This window comes from Megalops cyprinoides, chromosome 13 (assembly GCF_013368585.1).
Source record: "Megalops cyprinoides isolate fMegCyp1 chromosome 13, fMegCyp1.pri, whole genome shotgun sequence".
NCBI classification, from domain to species: domain Eukaryota; kingdom Metazoa; phylum Chordata; class Actinopteri; order Elopiformes; family Megalopidae; genus Megalops; species Megalops cyprinoides.
Genome location: NC_050595.1, coordinates 14,687,113 through 14,704,450, shown reverse-complemented (window position 1 = coordinate 14,704,450; position 17,338 = coordinate 14,687,113). Strand labels below are relative to the sequence as shown.

The window sequence follows — 17,338 nt, the reverse complement described above, 5'->3', positions numbered from 1 at the left end:
ATATAGATAAACTTACTGCCAGAAATATTTTACTTAAAAGATACTTTGGTAAGTAACACAAAAATAAAGAGATAAACTATATTCAAATTCTCATGGCTTTTTTTCATGAATTATGTGCTTTCACACTGCAGAAATTATTCTGTCCCAGTGTTTTACCATAATACGCAGCTGATTGTTATATTAGTTTTCATTTTTTTGTTCTTTTAAGTAGTGTGTATTCCAAATGCATCATACCTTTAAAATCCCATTATCCAACTTGTTTGAGGGAAGCTATCAAAGTGGCTAACTATCTTAGCTACAGCTAGGTAATTTCTTAGATTCAAAATAGAAAAAGCTGTGGGCTAGCCAACCACTTAGAAGACATGTAGCCAGCTAGGTTGAGTGTCATTTGACTGTGCAGCCCTGTGGATTGCCCTGACGTAGGTCCTGAACTAGCCACTGTGGTAGATGATTTGTTACGAATAGTGCCAATATTGGATCTTGAGTGGCTCAGTAGGGAGGGTGTTCGCTTTGAGTGCAAGGTGAACACTGTCCAAGTGTATGACCAAAGTCCAAACCTGACTGTGTCCTTTGCAGGATCCTGCAGTGTCAGCACAATCTGGCTTTGCTCCGCCAGAGATAGTGGTGGGTAGGTTGGCCAGGGATTCTAGTAAATAATCTGGTTCATACTGAATCTGTTACTGTAAAACTAGAAATGTTGCTACATATTAATTCACTCAGTGAATTAGACACATTTTTGCAGCAATTTTGTTGATTTAGTCAGTTACACGACAACATAAAATACAACCGTATTCTTGACAACTTTATAACACCATGAAGAGGCCATAGGGATTAGGGATGTGCATCTCCATCACTGGGGCCGATGCGATACACATCTCTACACATTCCTAACGATCCGATACATTAAAGATACATATGACACAACTACTAATGTGATACGATATGAATCACCCCTAGTGTGATGCAGTGCAATTCGACACAATTTGATTCAACACAATGCGATTCAAGGTGATATGATACGATGCAAAAGAATATGACATGCAATTCAATATGGTACAGATAGTTTGATTTTATTTCTTTGGTTCTTCTTAAGCAGACAGTGCTGCCTGTGTACTTTATAGCGGCACCACATATTTTGCAAATTGCATGCATCTTGTCAAATTGTCTGTCTCTCTTGAAAAATCTGAAGTGTCAGCAAACATTTGATTTGTAGCAATTTGGTGGAACGTGTAGTCCTTCCTCCTCCATGATAATCTGTGACTCACCCGGACACACCTCCAACTCCAGAGATACTTGACGAGAATTGGCTGCTGACAGCAGTGAAGATGAGAGAGTGCGCTTGAGACACAGTTTAGAGAGGAGGAATCAATCTAAATATAAAATTATTGGTCACATTTTTAAATAATAAAGGCATAGGGCCTCTACTAATAATTACATATAAATACACCAGATTTTACCGATGCAAAGATGTTAGAAACGATGCATCCCGAGTTCATCCCAAATTGTATCCGGTGCACACTTTTTTAATCGGGGCAATTGCATCGTGAACTTTTATGCCGGTGCACCGATGCGAATCGGTGAATCTTACCATCCCTAATAGGGATACAAGCATTGTGTAGGTTTTAAGCATGAGTTACATGTGTGAATATACTGTACCATGGTATCATTTACCAAGTATCGGTGTATGACTCTTACATGTAGTGAACTAAAATATGCTAAATAAAATAAAGATAACAGTCTGCTCTCAACTGAGGCATTCTCAACTTTTGTGTGATTTTGGTGTTCCCACTGTCTGACCACTGAATTATTTTGTGTTTCACTTCCAAATTTACAGACTTCCTGTGTTTTTGAAACATCACTTGTTGGCTGATGTGGGCTTCTTTTTATTTGTCATTTTAATGGGCTTATTTGCTACAAAATAAACATGGTTGAGAATTTGCCTACAAGACTGTAACCCAAAGGACTGTGAAAATGTGTTCAGAGTTTGGTTAAAACATGCATTGCAAATCTGAACTTTCTATCAGAGAACAATTCATGGTATTGTTTTTATACATGTCATAAATGAGCTGAGACTGCCTGTGTACAGATTTTTCTCCTCCATCTAGTACTAAGAAATAACTGAATATTGATTCATAGGGCATGGACAGCTCCGAATCAAACCTCATGAATATTCTAGTGAATGAATATTTCAATTATTCTGTGTTAGGGGCTTTGATTCCTCAAAGATCAAAGACATTTTCTGAGGAGAAGCACACGGTTTGCCCCTCGGGTAATGCTCATCATTTCTACATTTGCCACCTTTGCTGCACCTGAAATCAGGGTTGTTTGAGAACTGTATCAGGAAGAATTTCCCTACGCCCTGACTCCCCTGCAAGAAAGCATCGTTTTTCCACAGATTTCATGGGAAACAATGCAGTAATATAATGTAATAGAACACTTAACATTTGAAAATTATGTGTATAATTGATAGCTAAGGGAAATAACACAGCTCCTCTTTGACGAGCAGGATCAGGACAAGGGCTCTTTGTTTACATGGACCCTTCAACACAGGCATATGACAGGGGAGGCCGAGCATTCAATCCTCAGGAATGAGAAAAGGAAAGAAAGTAGTAAAAAAGTGACAGAATCAAGTACATCTTAGACTCTAGAGATAAACCTATGAACCCCCCAACACCCCCCTCCCCAAATGTAGACCTGCATTTCTGTGAAATGTAACTTTTATACAGTTGGGAACTGGCCTTCATTTCTGTGCATCTAAAATGATTTTAATTAAACTGCAGAGTAAAAACATTTGCAGTACGAAAGAGAAAGCAGTGTGAACGAGAAAGAGTTCACATTCTCCCACCTAAAGTAGCAGCTGCCCTGGTGGAGAAGGAGAGCCAATAACTGGGTTCTTTCACCTCTGTTAACCACGAACAAAAGTGTCATTCAGTTTCAAAAGGATAGGATACGCCAACGGATGGTCAACTAGCTGAACCAGTGGAGTGGAATAACAATGGCACTGCGGCTCCCCCTCCTTTTTCTTTCTTTATTTTTGCTTGTTTAGGCTATGAAAAGACTTTAATTAAGACGTGGGCAATGCACCCCCTGAGCTTTCATTAAGCCGCCATTGCTCAGCTCTTTTTTTCTTCTTTTGTCTTCTCTTTTTCTCTTTTCAATGGAGAAATTCAGAAGAAACACGTATAAAATATAAAAATGGACAATTGTTATTTCCTAATCCTTATGCCTTCCTTGTCCACAGAAAATTGTCTAACCTGTCCAAAGCAGTTACACTCCATTTTTTTTTAGCTGCCAAAGCTGTTTAAATTCACATGAATACACTGGATATGCTCGACCTATAACCCCTCCCCCTCCATTTTGTGAGTAAATGTCATGAAGCATTAGCTTGTGCTTGACAAAATGCACAATTTCTTGAGATGTGACAAACTAACAATTTTTTAATTGTTTAAATTAAGTAGGCCACATTTAACTGATAAACACTGAAAAACATACATTTTGCATGTGGTAGCAGGTTTCCACCTGTGGCTGTGAGAGCAGTCATGCTTGCATCAGCATATGTACACACTCACAGTGTGGCTGTCTTTGAAAGTCTCACTACACTAACTTAATTGCCAATTGACCTCTCTGCTTTTGAAAATCACCTTATTTATCACAAAGTACAGCGTAGAGCACTTCAGTCAATACTTTAAAATGACAGCAACTATTTGAGATCTATAGCAGATGACTCACAACATAGTTACCCTTTGGATATGCATGGCAGAACACAGGAAAAAGAAGAAATCAATAACTAATGGAACGTGGGATGTCACTCAAAAATGTAATGAAGGGAGAGAGGAACATCATTCAGCCAGAGATTGTGGCTGCTGCTAAAAACAGAACATTTCTCCGCAAGTCAACATCTCTCAGTACAGAAATAGTACTGTATTATTTTAAACATGGTGGTGCCATTAACACACTGACAGATTTATTTCCAAATTTGCAGTCTAAATTAAAAAAAAAAAAACAAATTCCAAAAATGGAATTTTCATACCTCTTCATGCCATTGCAGATTCAAAATTTCAAAGTCAACCTGAAAAGCACTGGAAGTTTGATTTAAGATGATAAGTAATTTATTGTGGCTATTACACAGTATACCTCTAATAAAATCTACTTGAAAAACAAACCAAAAAATTGAGACTCAAGGATAACTTTCAACAACAAGTCTTCCCTAGCAATCCACAGCAAGTCAAAAAAAAATTGGATCACTGACAAGGTGTGAGTAGCTCCTATGATTGTGTTTGTTATTTGAAGCATGGAATAACATAGTTTTTGTATTCTGCATTGCCTTCATGTTGTAATTTCAAGTCAGTTACCATTATGTACTGTAACACACAAGAATAAATTTAACTGAGGCTGATGAACATGGTGATGAAGTGGCATCTCCTTGAATATCTTTTGATATGCAACTACACAGCATCAAATTAATGGAGGCATTTAAGAGGGTCAGCACTCACTGAGAGAAGGCCGGCTGGTACAAAAGCTGTTTTCTTTTTTTGTAATCCTAAAAGACTTGTAGCTAAAAACTTCCCTTGCTAGTTTTATGACATCCTGCACCTCTTCAGTGTTTTATTTTTAAAAGCCCATTTCCACCTATTGTGTTCTGGCCACATTTGACATGAACTCTAAACAGACAGGTACAATGTAATTGGGGCCATATTCAGGTGTAGGTGGGGTGTGCAGTCACACCCGTGTTGGCAGGGTGCTGGTTGACGTGAGGCTGACGATCTGCCAATGAAAGTGCCACGTAATACAAGATAGGAGTGGATACTACAATCTGGGAAGAAGATGTGCCAATCTGAGGCCCAGGCGTTTCTGCCTGGACACATCCCAGACACTTGAGCAGAGTACGAACACGTGTGCTTCCTCTTCCTTCTCCCCTCTCCCGTTCCTCTACCAAAGGCTCTTCTTTTTGCCCTAACCTCGTCTGTCGCATGGGATGGATTTCTGTTTCATATTTTGCCACGGTCGGGAGAAGTGGATTTGACTGGACAGTAGCACAGCGGGAATGAAAACCTAACAAAGATCGGGAAGTAATTTCAAATTCTCCTAGTGGTAAGGGGTCCTTTTCCTGCTCATGTGCTCCCTTTACCAGGCAGTGTGAACCTGTCACACTGTCTCTACCATTTAACTGCTTTAAAAGGTTTTTGACTATGGAGAGAAATTCCTATTTGAAAACAGTATTTCCATCAATACTATATCAAAATCAAATGTTAAGACCTGTTTATCAGCATCCTTTATCCATCCTTTATAGTGATCCTTGATTTGGCTGTGATCATGTTCAGAGTGTTTACTGCAGAGGTACTGAGGGCTAGGGTTTATCATTTTCAGAATGTCTGTAACCCAAGAAGTAGATTTTGCACATTTTATCAATGTTATTTCTCAAATATTTCAGGGCTAATACTATCTACATATTTACATCCTTACCATCTTTCTCAAACTAATTACAAAGACTACAGCACAAGTATTGTATGTGTGAGTGTGCATGTGTGTCCCTGTGCTTGAGAAAATGCACCCTATTCTTCTCACACTGGAAATGAGATAGGGCCACACTGCTTGGCATTGACTAGAGTACAGCCATAGATCAGCAGCAGGCCCTGAAAAAGCCAAGTAGATCACAGTATTCTCCACTCATACCAAGGCTGGCCGCCTCCTTCTCCTGCAGATGCCCCTTAAAAGGTAATTAACAACTCCGTGCTACCTCCACTGTGATGCCCAACCCACCCTCTCTGCACACGAATTGCCAATGCACCCCCCTCCCTTCGCAATCATAACAAACTACCCAGGGAAGAGCGCTGCCCTGATGAACAGCATGCACTAACACCTCCATGCCCTCCAAGAATCTCATGAAGCAGTTCACGCTGGGGGTGGGCTTTGATTATATTTAATTAGCTTTAAGTCATTATTAACTAAACAAACTTTTGAATGCTAAGTCACCACCATCATATTTATGATAAATGAAGTTATGAGAAATTGTAAAGGTTCTATTGACAATCAGAAAGTAAAGAAAAGGAACACGTTGCAACCAATTACATACAGTATGTGAACTGGTAAAGTAAAGGGCTGCCTCTGCTTAGTGCTGCCCAGCACACACAGCACAATACACATGATGATCTCTTGACACTTGCTACCGTTGACTGTTTAAGCTCCATTGTATACATTTAAATTGCACTGACAGATGTGTACTATCAGTATTAGGCATGAGATGATATATTCAGCTCACAATATGATGTTTTTTGAAATGGAATTCACGAGAAAAAAAATTTCTCAAAACAATATTCCCCGTGAAATGATGCTGTAACAAAAAATATTTAAAAAGTCTTTTTTTGAACAAGTTTTCATTTTCTTTCCTTTCTTCATATATCAAATCCCTAGCTAGCCAAGCCAATATTTATGATCCACCACAGGTTTGAGTGCCATAACATCTTACCTAAGTAAGAAGAGAGACTGAAATTAACAAGCTGTATTCATTACATGAAGCTGCCAATGAGAATGGTACCAACAGGTAACTGCCAAAATAAAGGACACACCAACATGTCTTAATAAATGTCTTAATAGGGTGTTGGGCCACCACCAGCCACCAGCTACTCCTTGGCATAGATTCTACGAGTGTGTGGAACTCGATTTCTTCCACAAGAAATTCCAAAATTTGGTGTTTTGTTGATGGTGGTGGAGAACACTGTCTCAGGCACAGCTTAAGAGTCGCCCACAAGTGTTAATTTGTTTGAGATCTGGTGAATGAGATGGCCATGGCATATGCTTTACATCGTTTTCACGCTCAACAAACCATTCACTGACCATCCGTGCCCTGTGGACGGTCATTCTCGATGAGCCCATTCCCATCAGAACGGAAATATTCACCACAGGATGAAAGTAATCGCTTAGAATGGATTTGTATGTATCAGCGTTTACCCTGCCCTATAAGGGTTTAGCGGAGCTAAACCCTACCATGGGAATGCACCCCAGATCACAACAATGCCACCAGAACCTTTCACCATGAGAAACAGGCACTGTTAAACACCTCACTGGGTACAGTGAGACCCTCAGACTTACATGCCAACACTACCTTAGCCACTGTTCCTCATGAACATCTGCAAGTGGAGCTGTCTTTGTCACTGAAGATCCTGCCAAACATGCCCCAACAATTACCTCTCTCAAAATCATTGAGATCTCTTCCTCTAGCCATGGTAGTCATAACAATGGGCAACTGGGCCTTCCCAGCATTTTTATACATGGCCTGAAGCAAGATGGGATGCTAAATTGCTTAATTAACTCAGGAAGTACACTTGTGTGGAAGCATCTGCTTTCAATATACTTTGAGTCCCTCATTTACTGGAGTGTTTTTTTTTATTTTGGCAGTTACCTGTCGTTTGTTATGAAACTTTTCCTAATATTATCTGAACTTTACTGCTGGATTCGCTAGCTAGCTTGTTAGCTAGCTAGTGAACCACCAATCACGTTAAGCATGATGTATTCATGGTTCCATGTATTACCATTAACTGTGATGCATTTCTGAGTGGAAAACTTTTAGGTCTTGCTATTGTGTCAGGCCTTAAAATGAGCCCTTTGCTGTTTCAAATTGACTAAATGCTACCTATTTGCTGCTACAGACACGTTTCTGTGACTAACTGCACTTCCCCAACAGCAAATTTACAAATAAGAATCATTTAATTGATGGTTACAAAAGCAGAAATCTTGGTAAGTACCTAGCAAGATACAGTAAATTGATATCCAGCTAGCTAGCCATCACAACGAGCTGTTATTTAGATATGACTTATTTTCATGGAAAATACTCAACAGGACAGTATGAGCTACAGTTATCTGAAAAGTGCAGACACCCATTCATATAATACATGATAACAGCTATCATCCAAAACTACTTGTACAGCTACAGTTTTACAACTATAACAAGTAGTATGATAAAAATAAAAATACAACATATTGCAAAATATATACTATTACTTTTACAATAAATGTTCGGAAATAATTCAAAATATTTTCACACCAGTTGCAATGTAAATACACAATTCACAAGGGTGGATACAAACTGATAATGTAGCTGTGTGTTAACTATCCAGTGCTTACCCTTGCCTGTCATGGCTCCTCATCATTGTACACAACAAAACACTTTAGTTTGAAAAGGGAATCACATTTAATGAGGAACATGCACTTCAGAGAACAATTGACGAATGCAGCTTCTGAACTGGATTAGACTGCAGCTGTTTGCAGCTGAACCATTAACCACTAGGTGTTTAAGGAACTGGAATATGTAACCTGTAGATACTCATGCAAGATGAAATAGCATATTTTAGGGCCTTACCTGGTACAAGATACCCACCAGATGTACAAGAGTTTTGGATAAGACATTCATAATTTAACAACAGAAAGGACATTTTTTTTTGCTTAGATAAGATATACAATTAAGGAGGATTATACTACAGATTTTAAACTACAGAACATGAATTTCAAAGCTTTTCTGTTTTATGATCTAAATTCTGAAAAGTACTGGTACCAATAGTAAAATGAAATATATTTGTTGTGTTTGTAATGCAAACATTACTATCTGGAACTAATCTTGTCAATGATTAAGTTGGTTCTGTCACATTTATTTAGGTATTAGCAACATATTTTGTAGCACCTTATCAGGTTTAAAAACAAAGGATGGCAAAAAATGTACTATAATTGTGTACTATAACAGAACCATAAGATGAGTTATTTCATATCACAAAATGTATCAGCCTTATTTCTTAAGGAGTTCCTTACCCATCTCAGTTGGTCTTTTATTGGTCCCTGTTTAACCATGATCAGGGTTTAAATAATGTTTTTGGTTAAGGTGTGCACAGGAGCTATCATTCACACTTGAGTTGACTTTGAGAAAGAAAGAAGAAAGAAAAGTGCACAATTCATGTCAGTGGTTCACAATTATTTTCTGGCAGGCCAACTGTAAATTACAGGAAGTCCTGATTGCTGACATAATGACATGGAATGATCAAGCAAACCCGTTTTAGAAAGTTTAGACTTTCCCACATCAAGGAGATACATCCCGTTTGCAAATGTTTACTTCAAATCCCGAATCTCCCCAAGGGGATGAATAAAGTATCTATCTATCTATCTATCTATCTATCTATCAAATCTGATATGTTTATCAATACTATAGCATCCATTTTCAGCTTTTCCACATATTTTATGTAGAGCCACTTGCAAAAACACGCTTACTCTTGTATTTCCATTTGGCATGGTCAGATCTGAAAAGATACTGGTGACACAAACCTTTCATTTTCACTACACTTGTACGGGAAGAGCACTAGATACAGACTACAAAACTACTAGAACAATTTGAAATTGTGAGGCTTAATAAATCATTTTTAGTAAACTTAATATTAGCTGTTTTCTTTTCTTTTAAAGCTACCACCAAGTGAACTGAAACTAAGGGAATGTGAGGTAATGGAATACAGTGCACACAACCATTCAGTAAGGAGGAGTTAAACACCCTCGATTACTGGTATGTAAATGTTTACCCAACTTTAACTTTTGGACAAGTCAAGGCTGTCTGACAAGCTGCCTCTGCTCCCAAAACTGCAAGAACACCCAGCTTGCAAATGACTGGTTCACTGTAAGGCAAAGGGGTCAGCATTTATGTCACACTTCCAAATTTTCAAAGAATAGATGTAATGCTATTACCAGGAAACACAGGCATGATAACTGAGTACCTGTTCGTTATAATTCTGTTGTTTTTACAGTTTGAACTTTGCCTTGTACAATACTGCTCCATTTAAGGTAGCAGGACATATTTCTTGGGGCATCTGATTGCATGATTATCTCTTGTCATTTTCAGGTCACTGTGTATAAACTGTACAATCACAAATGTGGAATCTTGAAATTTGTGCTCTAAAAATACACATTTTACTCAGCTGATGTTATGTCTACCAAAAATGCAGGTTAATGGAAAATTATAATAAAGATACAAAGATCAGAGAATGTTTAAGATTTTCCACTTCCACAGATGCATAATTATCATCATGGTGCAATGCATACAGGTGTTAACAATGCTGAGATTTGTGGAAAGAATCAAAACACCAGAGAGAGAGCAAACATTTTGCCTCCAGGGGATTTGCACTGGATAATTACCAGAGACAAGAAGGCTGCTCACTCCTGAAACATTGCCTGTACAAATATCCCTGTGCAAATTTTGAGTGGCTGGTTTGGTGGACTTTTTATACACTGCCTGCTGAAGAGACACTCTTTAAATGATCCACATTTTATTTTGCCATTATGCAATGAAGCACATGTGGTCAAAACAAAACAATTATAACATAAATAGGCCAACACAAACCATTTTGTTTATAAATGTCATAATGATCTCCTTCTCTTGGCATCATTAAAGGATAAAGTACCAACAGCCTCATTTACTACTAAAATGTTTGGAATTGTGCAAACTGCCCTTGAAAGGTTGGATAATCTGGTGCTATCCTCCAATTGAAATGTTACTTCAACAAATCAAGGCCAGACCTCCACAGCAGAGTTGGCCTTGCAGATTTGGAGGGAAGGGTCAGAGCAACTTTGCCATGGAAACGGGACACCAGGGCAGAGGAAGCGCATTCCGTGAGAAGTCCATGCTTTTTGAGCAGGGACCATCCGGACGGGAGATGGGGGTATTTACAGGGCGGAAATGGCCACAGCAAACAAACCATGCATTTAGTTTGTGGAAGGGACAGATTTCAGTAGCAACTTAATGGACTGGAAAAGAAGTAGAATCTGAGAAGGGGCTGAGGCATTGTAATACACACATTTACTAGAAAGCCTGGTCACAGGTTCTCTCAAATTAGAGCCTGCTGTCACCACTGCTTAAAATATACCTAGCGCTATCTGTTTCCATGCACTGTCCAACAGCTCATTTACGCTTGGTTCAGTGTGTTCTAAAATGTGTTTACATATATATCACTGATCAATAATGTTTTCAGCACTGTTTTCAACACTGAGCTTGGTGTTCTCTGTGGCTAAATTTAAAATATTTATGACATTATTATCAACATATTCAAGGATGATTTTGGTTGCCTTCCCCTTCATCATTAATTTTGCATGAAGGGGAATGCAACCAAAATCTGTCTTTTAGTGTGTTGATTATCATGTCATAAATGTTTCAAATTTAGCAACAGAGAACACCAAGCTCAGCACAAATCTCCCAACTTCAGCAGATCTGATGAAGAGATGGTTCACTTTGCTGGCTCTGCGGGTCTCTGTGGAGTATTTCTGTTTATCATACTAAAAAGGTCTGTATTCATAAATATTCTATAAGAACTCTTAAGAATGAACTTAAGACACTTTCACATTTAGTATCCAATTTTGCAAAGAGTTAAAAGCAATATTCCTACTAGCAAGTGCAATGCTTATATGCTTATTTCATTTGTACTAACTGTCACTTTCCCATTGCAAAATAATATGACAACTACAAACCTCACATTTTGATCTTGGCCTACTGTAGCCATTTCTGACATGCAAGTATAGTGCCAGTAGTCTCCAAGTGTTTTCCTGTTTTAACTGAACAGTCCTAAAAGGTATTTATGAACCACTTTAAGCCAGATATGTAAACTTTTATACATTTAAGTGCCAGATTCATGATTAAATGTATCGATGGGCTGAGGCTTATTGTATGGACTCCTTGAATATGAATTCACTATTTTTCTGAATCTACCCACCTACATTTTTTAGATGCCAGTATGCTCTGTCGGTATGTTTTTTTTGCAACACTTTCTTTAATATGGTGGAATAGTATAGCTGTATAATCACTGGTTTTCTCTTCAATGGATTATCAATAGTTTTCATGTAACATACTGAGTATTTCTCTGGTAGATTTTATTTCCTGCGTGGGTGATACCCCCCTCCCCTGCTAGGGACTCCCCAGTCACAACACCCACAGCCAAAGCTGTTTCTGCTATTAAGCTGTGCTGTGTCTCAGACATTCGTAACCCTTGACCTCACAACACCCTGCAGAGAGATATAGCTCTCTCTCTCCCCCCCTCTCTCTCTCTCTCAGAGTGAAACAGAGAGCCAGCTGCACGCAGTCCACCCATCAAATATTTTAAGGACTTGAACTGGATATGTCACATAGTTATGAGCTAAAAAGCTGTCATGAACAAGCATGTGGCTTAACCCTATGCTGTATGGGAATGCTAGCCAGACTCTGACCCCATCCTGTGTGTGTGTGTGTGTGTGTGTGTGTGTGTGTGTGTGTGTGTATGACAGGGAAGGAGAAAAGGAGACGGAGAGAGGCCTGCACTTCAGAAAATTTTCAGGGATAACTATATTCATAATGCACATAACTGCCCACTCATACCTGACAACTGTCACAGTTGAAATCTCATAGGTGACAGAGGCTGTAGTTAGTTAACTACCTACAAAGACAAAAATTATGTGTTTGCTAGGGCATATATAACTGAACTGATTACCTGCTACAGTATGACATTCCTGTTACCATGGATTAGCAAGTTAGATAACACAATGAGAATCCTAAATTTGAACAACGATCTAAATGACATGGGGGAAAACTGCACATTCAATTCTTGTGCAAGTAATTCTCTTCCTGTGTAAGACAGCTATCAAGTAACCTCTTCCAAGACAAATACAGGAAAATGAATTACTCATGAACAATAAGGTGACAAGGGAAAATGAGTTCTTATTTTCAGTTGTTGAAATAACAAATGCAAAAGAGATACATTGCAAATATTTCCCTCAATTCAAATATATTGTACTTTACAGTAACATTGTGTTTGAGGTAACTTACAAATGAACAGGCTGTGTGAATCGACCATAGATTTAAGGTCATGTTCATATTTTTATAACACTAGAGTTGAATGAATATGAGTGAAAATTTAAGCAGGTAGTATACACATAAATGTATATGCATTAAGAAAATTACAGCTAACATCCAAGCATCTAGAAGAACTATTATTCTAATGCTAATCTGTGCCAAAAGTAAAGAACATTGTAAAGCAGCTTGCAGATCATAATGTTTTGAAGAAAACACCTTTCAGCATCTGAGAGATGCAGTGTCATTAAACCGCTTTTGTGTGTATGTTTGCTTAACAAACATAAATTTTTCAGGTTCTTAATATTTGAAATTATGTGAAAAATGCAGCCCACAAAATTGTGCTTACACTGAAACTGGGCACATATAGCATGTGGTTCAGAGTACAAAAGAAAGGTCCTTCTCATGGTTGAAACGTTGTTCCTCAATTCACAGATGTAGAGCAGTAAGATGCTAACCACAAGCCACACTGCTTTCCTGTTGGTCTTTCTAACATTCACTGAATACAAAGATGTGCCATAGAGGAGCCCTCATATGACTGACAACACTAGGACAACATAAAGCACCAACAGCAGCAGGCTTTACTCAAGGCTACAGCATTGGTGCACACAGTATAAAACACTGTCTTTGGTGTCCTGACGTTTCAGCCACTTATCACTTGAAAACAAACCTTTTCCACAAATCTACTGTGGGTCAACAAATTTTAAAGGAGCAATAAACAAAATTTAAAAAGGTAAATAAGTCATGATTGATTGTTACCAGTAAACCTGTAACTTCACAGCCTTTCAGTGCTTTTCAGCTCTTGAATAACAGACCTATGTTTGTCAGTTGCATTTTTGCTTAACCTAAAGAAGGTACTGAAAGACAGGAATGGGCCTAACTGCCTCATTGAACCATTAACAAAACTAGGCAAAAGGCTTGTAGATTGACATTTATGAATGATAATGATAACTCCACTGTGGAATGTACACATCACTTTACGTCTGTGTTATCATAGCATTGTTAATATTTAAATACCAGAGATGAGAGATGGTGTGAAGTTATCTATGTTTGAGAAGAATGCTAAACCAGCTGAGTATATTCACATGTTAATTGCTTTTATTAGCATTTAATCCACTCAAAGTTCACTGTAAATTCAATTCTGTTCATCTTTAACTTTCCTCTCTTTTAATTTCTTTGCCTTTAACATGTTCCGCAAGTCATGTTGAAGCCTTGAATGCCATCCAAGTATATCATTAACCAATACATTGCGAAATCTTTAGACCAGTTTACTAGTGCAAGCCAATTAACCATGAAAACTCAATGTCAGTTTCTTCCCATTGGATAAGTAATGATTAATGGGGCTAGTAACTGAGAATTGCTATTTTATGGCCAAAGCTCACCTGTAGGGCAAGACGATGTTGACACTGCAAAAGGGGCATTGGCCTTTTACTGTCAACTACATAAATAGCTACAAGCTTTTCATTTAAGAATATAAAAGCTAATTTGCAACAGTATATTTTAATGCACAGTACATTTTAACAGGATGTAATAAATATAATTATGTAATTCATACCATGGATGACATATACCCGACTAGCTGGCTAGCTTGTTCAAAAAGTAAGCTAGTAAACATGTACATTTATGCAAACATATTTGGACTAACCAATCTGACAAAGCCAAAATACAACATTCTTAATATAAGAGATGGGAGACAAACCCATATTAGGAGTATTTAAATTAGTAGTGTTGAGTATTCCCATTAAGTAGTACTCAGACATCCTGACTCATTATTGCATATACATACAAATTCTTTCTTTGAGGCAATACAACCTAAATATACATATTAATTACATATTTACTACATTATTACATTTTTAACACCCAAGTTATAGTTGCTGTTGTGTTGGGAGCAAATATTTCCTTGCATATTAGTATTAGTACAGTGCAGTACAGGATTTACTGATTTCCACATTTATGAGAATCTCAAGAGTGTGCTGGAAGCCCCTGCAAAATCTTATGTTAATGATCCAAATACCACATATCTGAATTAAAATTCAGATGAGTCAAACCATAATATATTATCACGTGTGCCTGTGAACAGAATAGCTGTACGCTAAAAACAGAATCTCAGTATTTTACAATTTGTGTTGCTTGGACTGTTTTAACTTGATCTCCACTGTTATTTGGAAAGATTTGCTGTGTCTCTGAGAAATTTCTGCTGCATACACCAATGTCAGATTTATCCAACATGGCAGACACCTATGTGGCAGAGAGCGGAGGTGTAGGTAATCAGATCAGTGTCATGGAGTTGCATTGGGATATGGGAAAATTTGCAATTTGCACATATCAGTTTTATGTTATTTCAAAGTAGTGATGTGCAAAACATACTGAAACTCACCCTCGGTATGCCATTTATGTACAATTCAAATATATATATATGAAATACTTGTAAAATATGAAAAAGGGAAACACTGTTTGGTAATAACTTTCCACCGGACTCATCTGAAGTGTCATAAGCGCTGCGACCCATTCCACAGCCCCCTTCAGTTCTGTGCCATGAAAGCTTGAACAAATACTGAGAACAGACGCTTTCTCTGTGTTGCTTGATATACTTTAAATATTAAATCCCAAGCTTGCAGGTGCACTCTGTTTAGACACATCCAGAAACGTCCTGCACTGGTAGCTTATGAGTTACAGGATCAAATATATGATGACAGTAGCTAAACATGAAGCCTATTTCACATTTTAAAAACACAATGACAAAATAATGATACATTTTTGTAATTTGCGCCAAATGGTTACAGATGCCCGTTTAGAGAAACTAAAAATTGTTATGTTACTGGTTAAACCGCGTCTTTATCACTTCTTAAAACTAACTATGCAAAATATGCTAATACTAGGTTTCATGCTTTTTTAGAGAGAGCCCACATGATGTTGTAGCATATGCTAGCTGGTGACTACAACCTGTGCACACGCACATCATAGTAAAAAGGCTGTATCAAAACATTCAGTGTTATTTTGCTGCAATCGCCCACTCAATGGATATCCCTGCAACTTCGTTCCAAACGCAAGTTACGTCAAGTGGATGGGGAATGTCATCCCCAGGGTGATTAACAAACAAAAATGTTATGCGTGTATTTTAATAATATTTACTGTGGAAAATAAATTAAGCAGACCTTCGTTGTTTTTAACTTAATATTAACAACTGCACAGTTCAAGAGAGAAAAGGCCTTCGTTGCTTTCACGACCCCATGGTTGACAGCCTAGGGAGTAAAAAGTTAACCTAACTGACGCCCGTGTAAGTCTACCGCCTATCGCCTGAGCTCCTTCCTGACTGCGATAGCCTACCAAGCCATTGCCAAACTTAAATTGTATAAAACCCAAAACTTGGGGCCTCTGGTGCGACGGAGCTTGTCACTCAGTTCGAAAACTAAAAACAGTGTTTGAAATAATGAACAGGAGTTACTTACAAATAGTAAGTGAAAGCGCTTAGTCCTGTTGGAACGGCTGCGAGTCCTTTGCCGGAGCAATCAGCACCTCCGTCTCCGTCGCAGCGACACGAAGTCGAGCAAAGAGCTGGAGTAGATTGCCCTTGTCCAGCAGCACTGCCACATATTAAATACCATCCCGACAGTAATATCCGAATGATCAACAAGCGCATTTTCGTATTTGGGTTCTGTTGATCAAAACGAGTCTTTCTTCTTCTCTTTTATTAAAAATAGTAGATTTAGCTTCCCCCTTTTATTAGGCTGCGGAAAATACAGACCTCCTATACAGGTTACCTCATTTGTATCAATGTTTAACGGAAAAATCCATGAGTTCGTTTAGCTACTCATAAATCATCTAAAAATGAAAATCCCTCTTCACGATCCAGTCTCTGCAAAAAGAAACACATACTCCCTTATCACTCTTTGCTTGAGCTTTGTGTTGTTTAAAAGAAAACCGAACTGAATTTCAGCCAAGAATAATCGAAATTTGCCCGTCAATGTTAATTCCTCGTAGAGTGGGAGCTCCGTACAACCAAGCGGCACCACGGTAAACAGATCAACACCTTTCGCTTTTTTACGTTTTCGGTGTCCCATTAAAGCAGGGAACCAGGCTCCACGGAGTTTCCTTGAATTCGACAATCACCGCGCAGGTTTTTAAACCGCGACAAAAGCATAAGCTGCGCCGTATTCGCACTATCTTTGCTTCTTGTGATTTGTTTCCTGTGAAAACACAGTCAGCTTTCAGCCATTCCTCACGTTTCCTCCCCTAGCTCCTTCAATACCAGCATTACAACCCCGCTCGTTCTCGCTCGCTCGTTCGAAGCCCTGCGGGACAAGGAGCAACACGACCTGCTGAATATGTAAATTAAACCTACATATTAATGACTTCTTGACGTCACTCATTGGCAAATGTGTTGGAATAGAGTTATGTATGTGTAATAAAAGTAGTTATGCACGGGCAAGACACACGGACACGTTGGCGAAGACGAAGTTATACGCTACATAGCGCCGGTCCTGCTCGGGGGAA

At 38.4% G+C, this 17,338-nt stretch overlaps 1 protein-coding gene across 1 annotated transcript in view; it reads right to left on the bottom strand.

Annotated features, from left to right (window-relative positions):
* lgr4 (leucine-rich repeat containing G protein-coupled receptor 4) overlaps positions 1–17,078 on the bottom strand; it is a 66,394-nt gene extending 49,316 nt beyond the window's left edge. The window contains exon 1 of the mRNA XM_036543958.1: positions 16,294–17,078. Coding sequence (XP_036399851.1) covers positions 16,294–16,484 — 191 coding nt within the window. The 5' untranslated portion in view covers positions 16,485–17,078. The remainder of the gene's footprint in view (positions 1–16,293) is intronic.
* Positions 17,079–17,338: the final 260 nt, after the last annotated feature.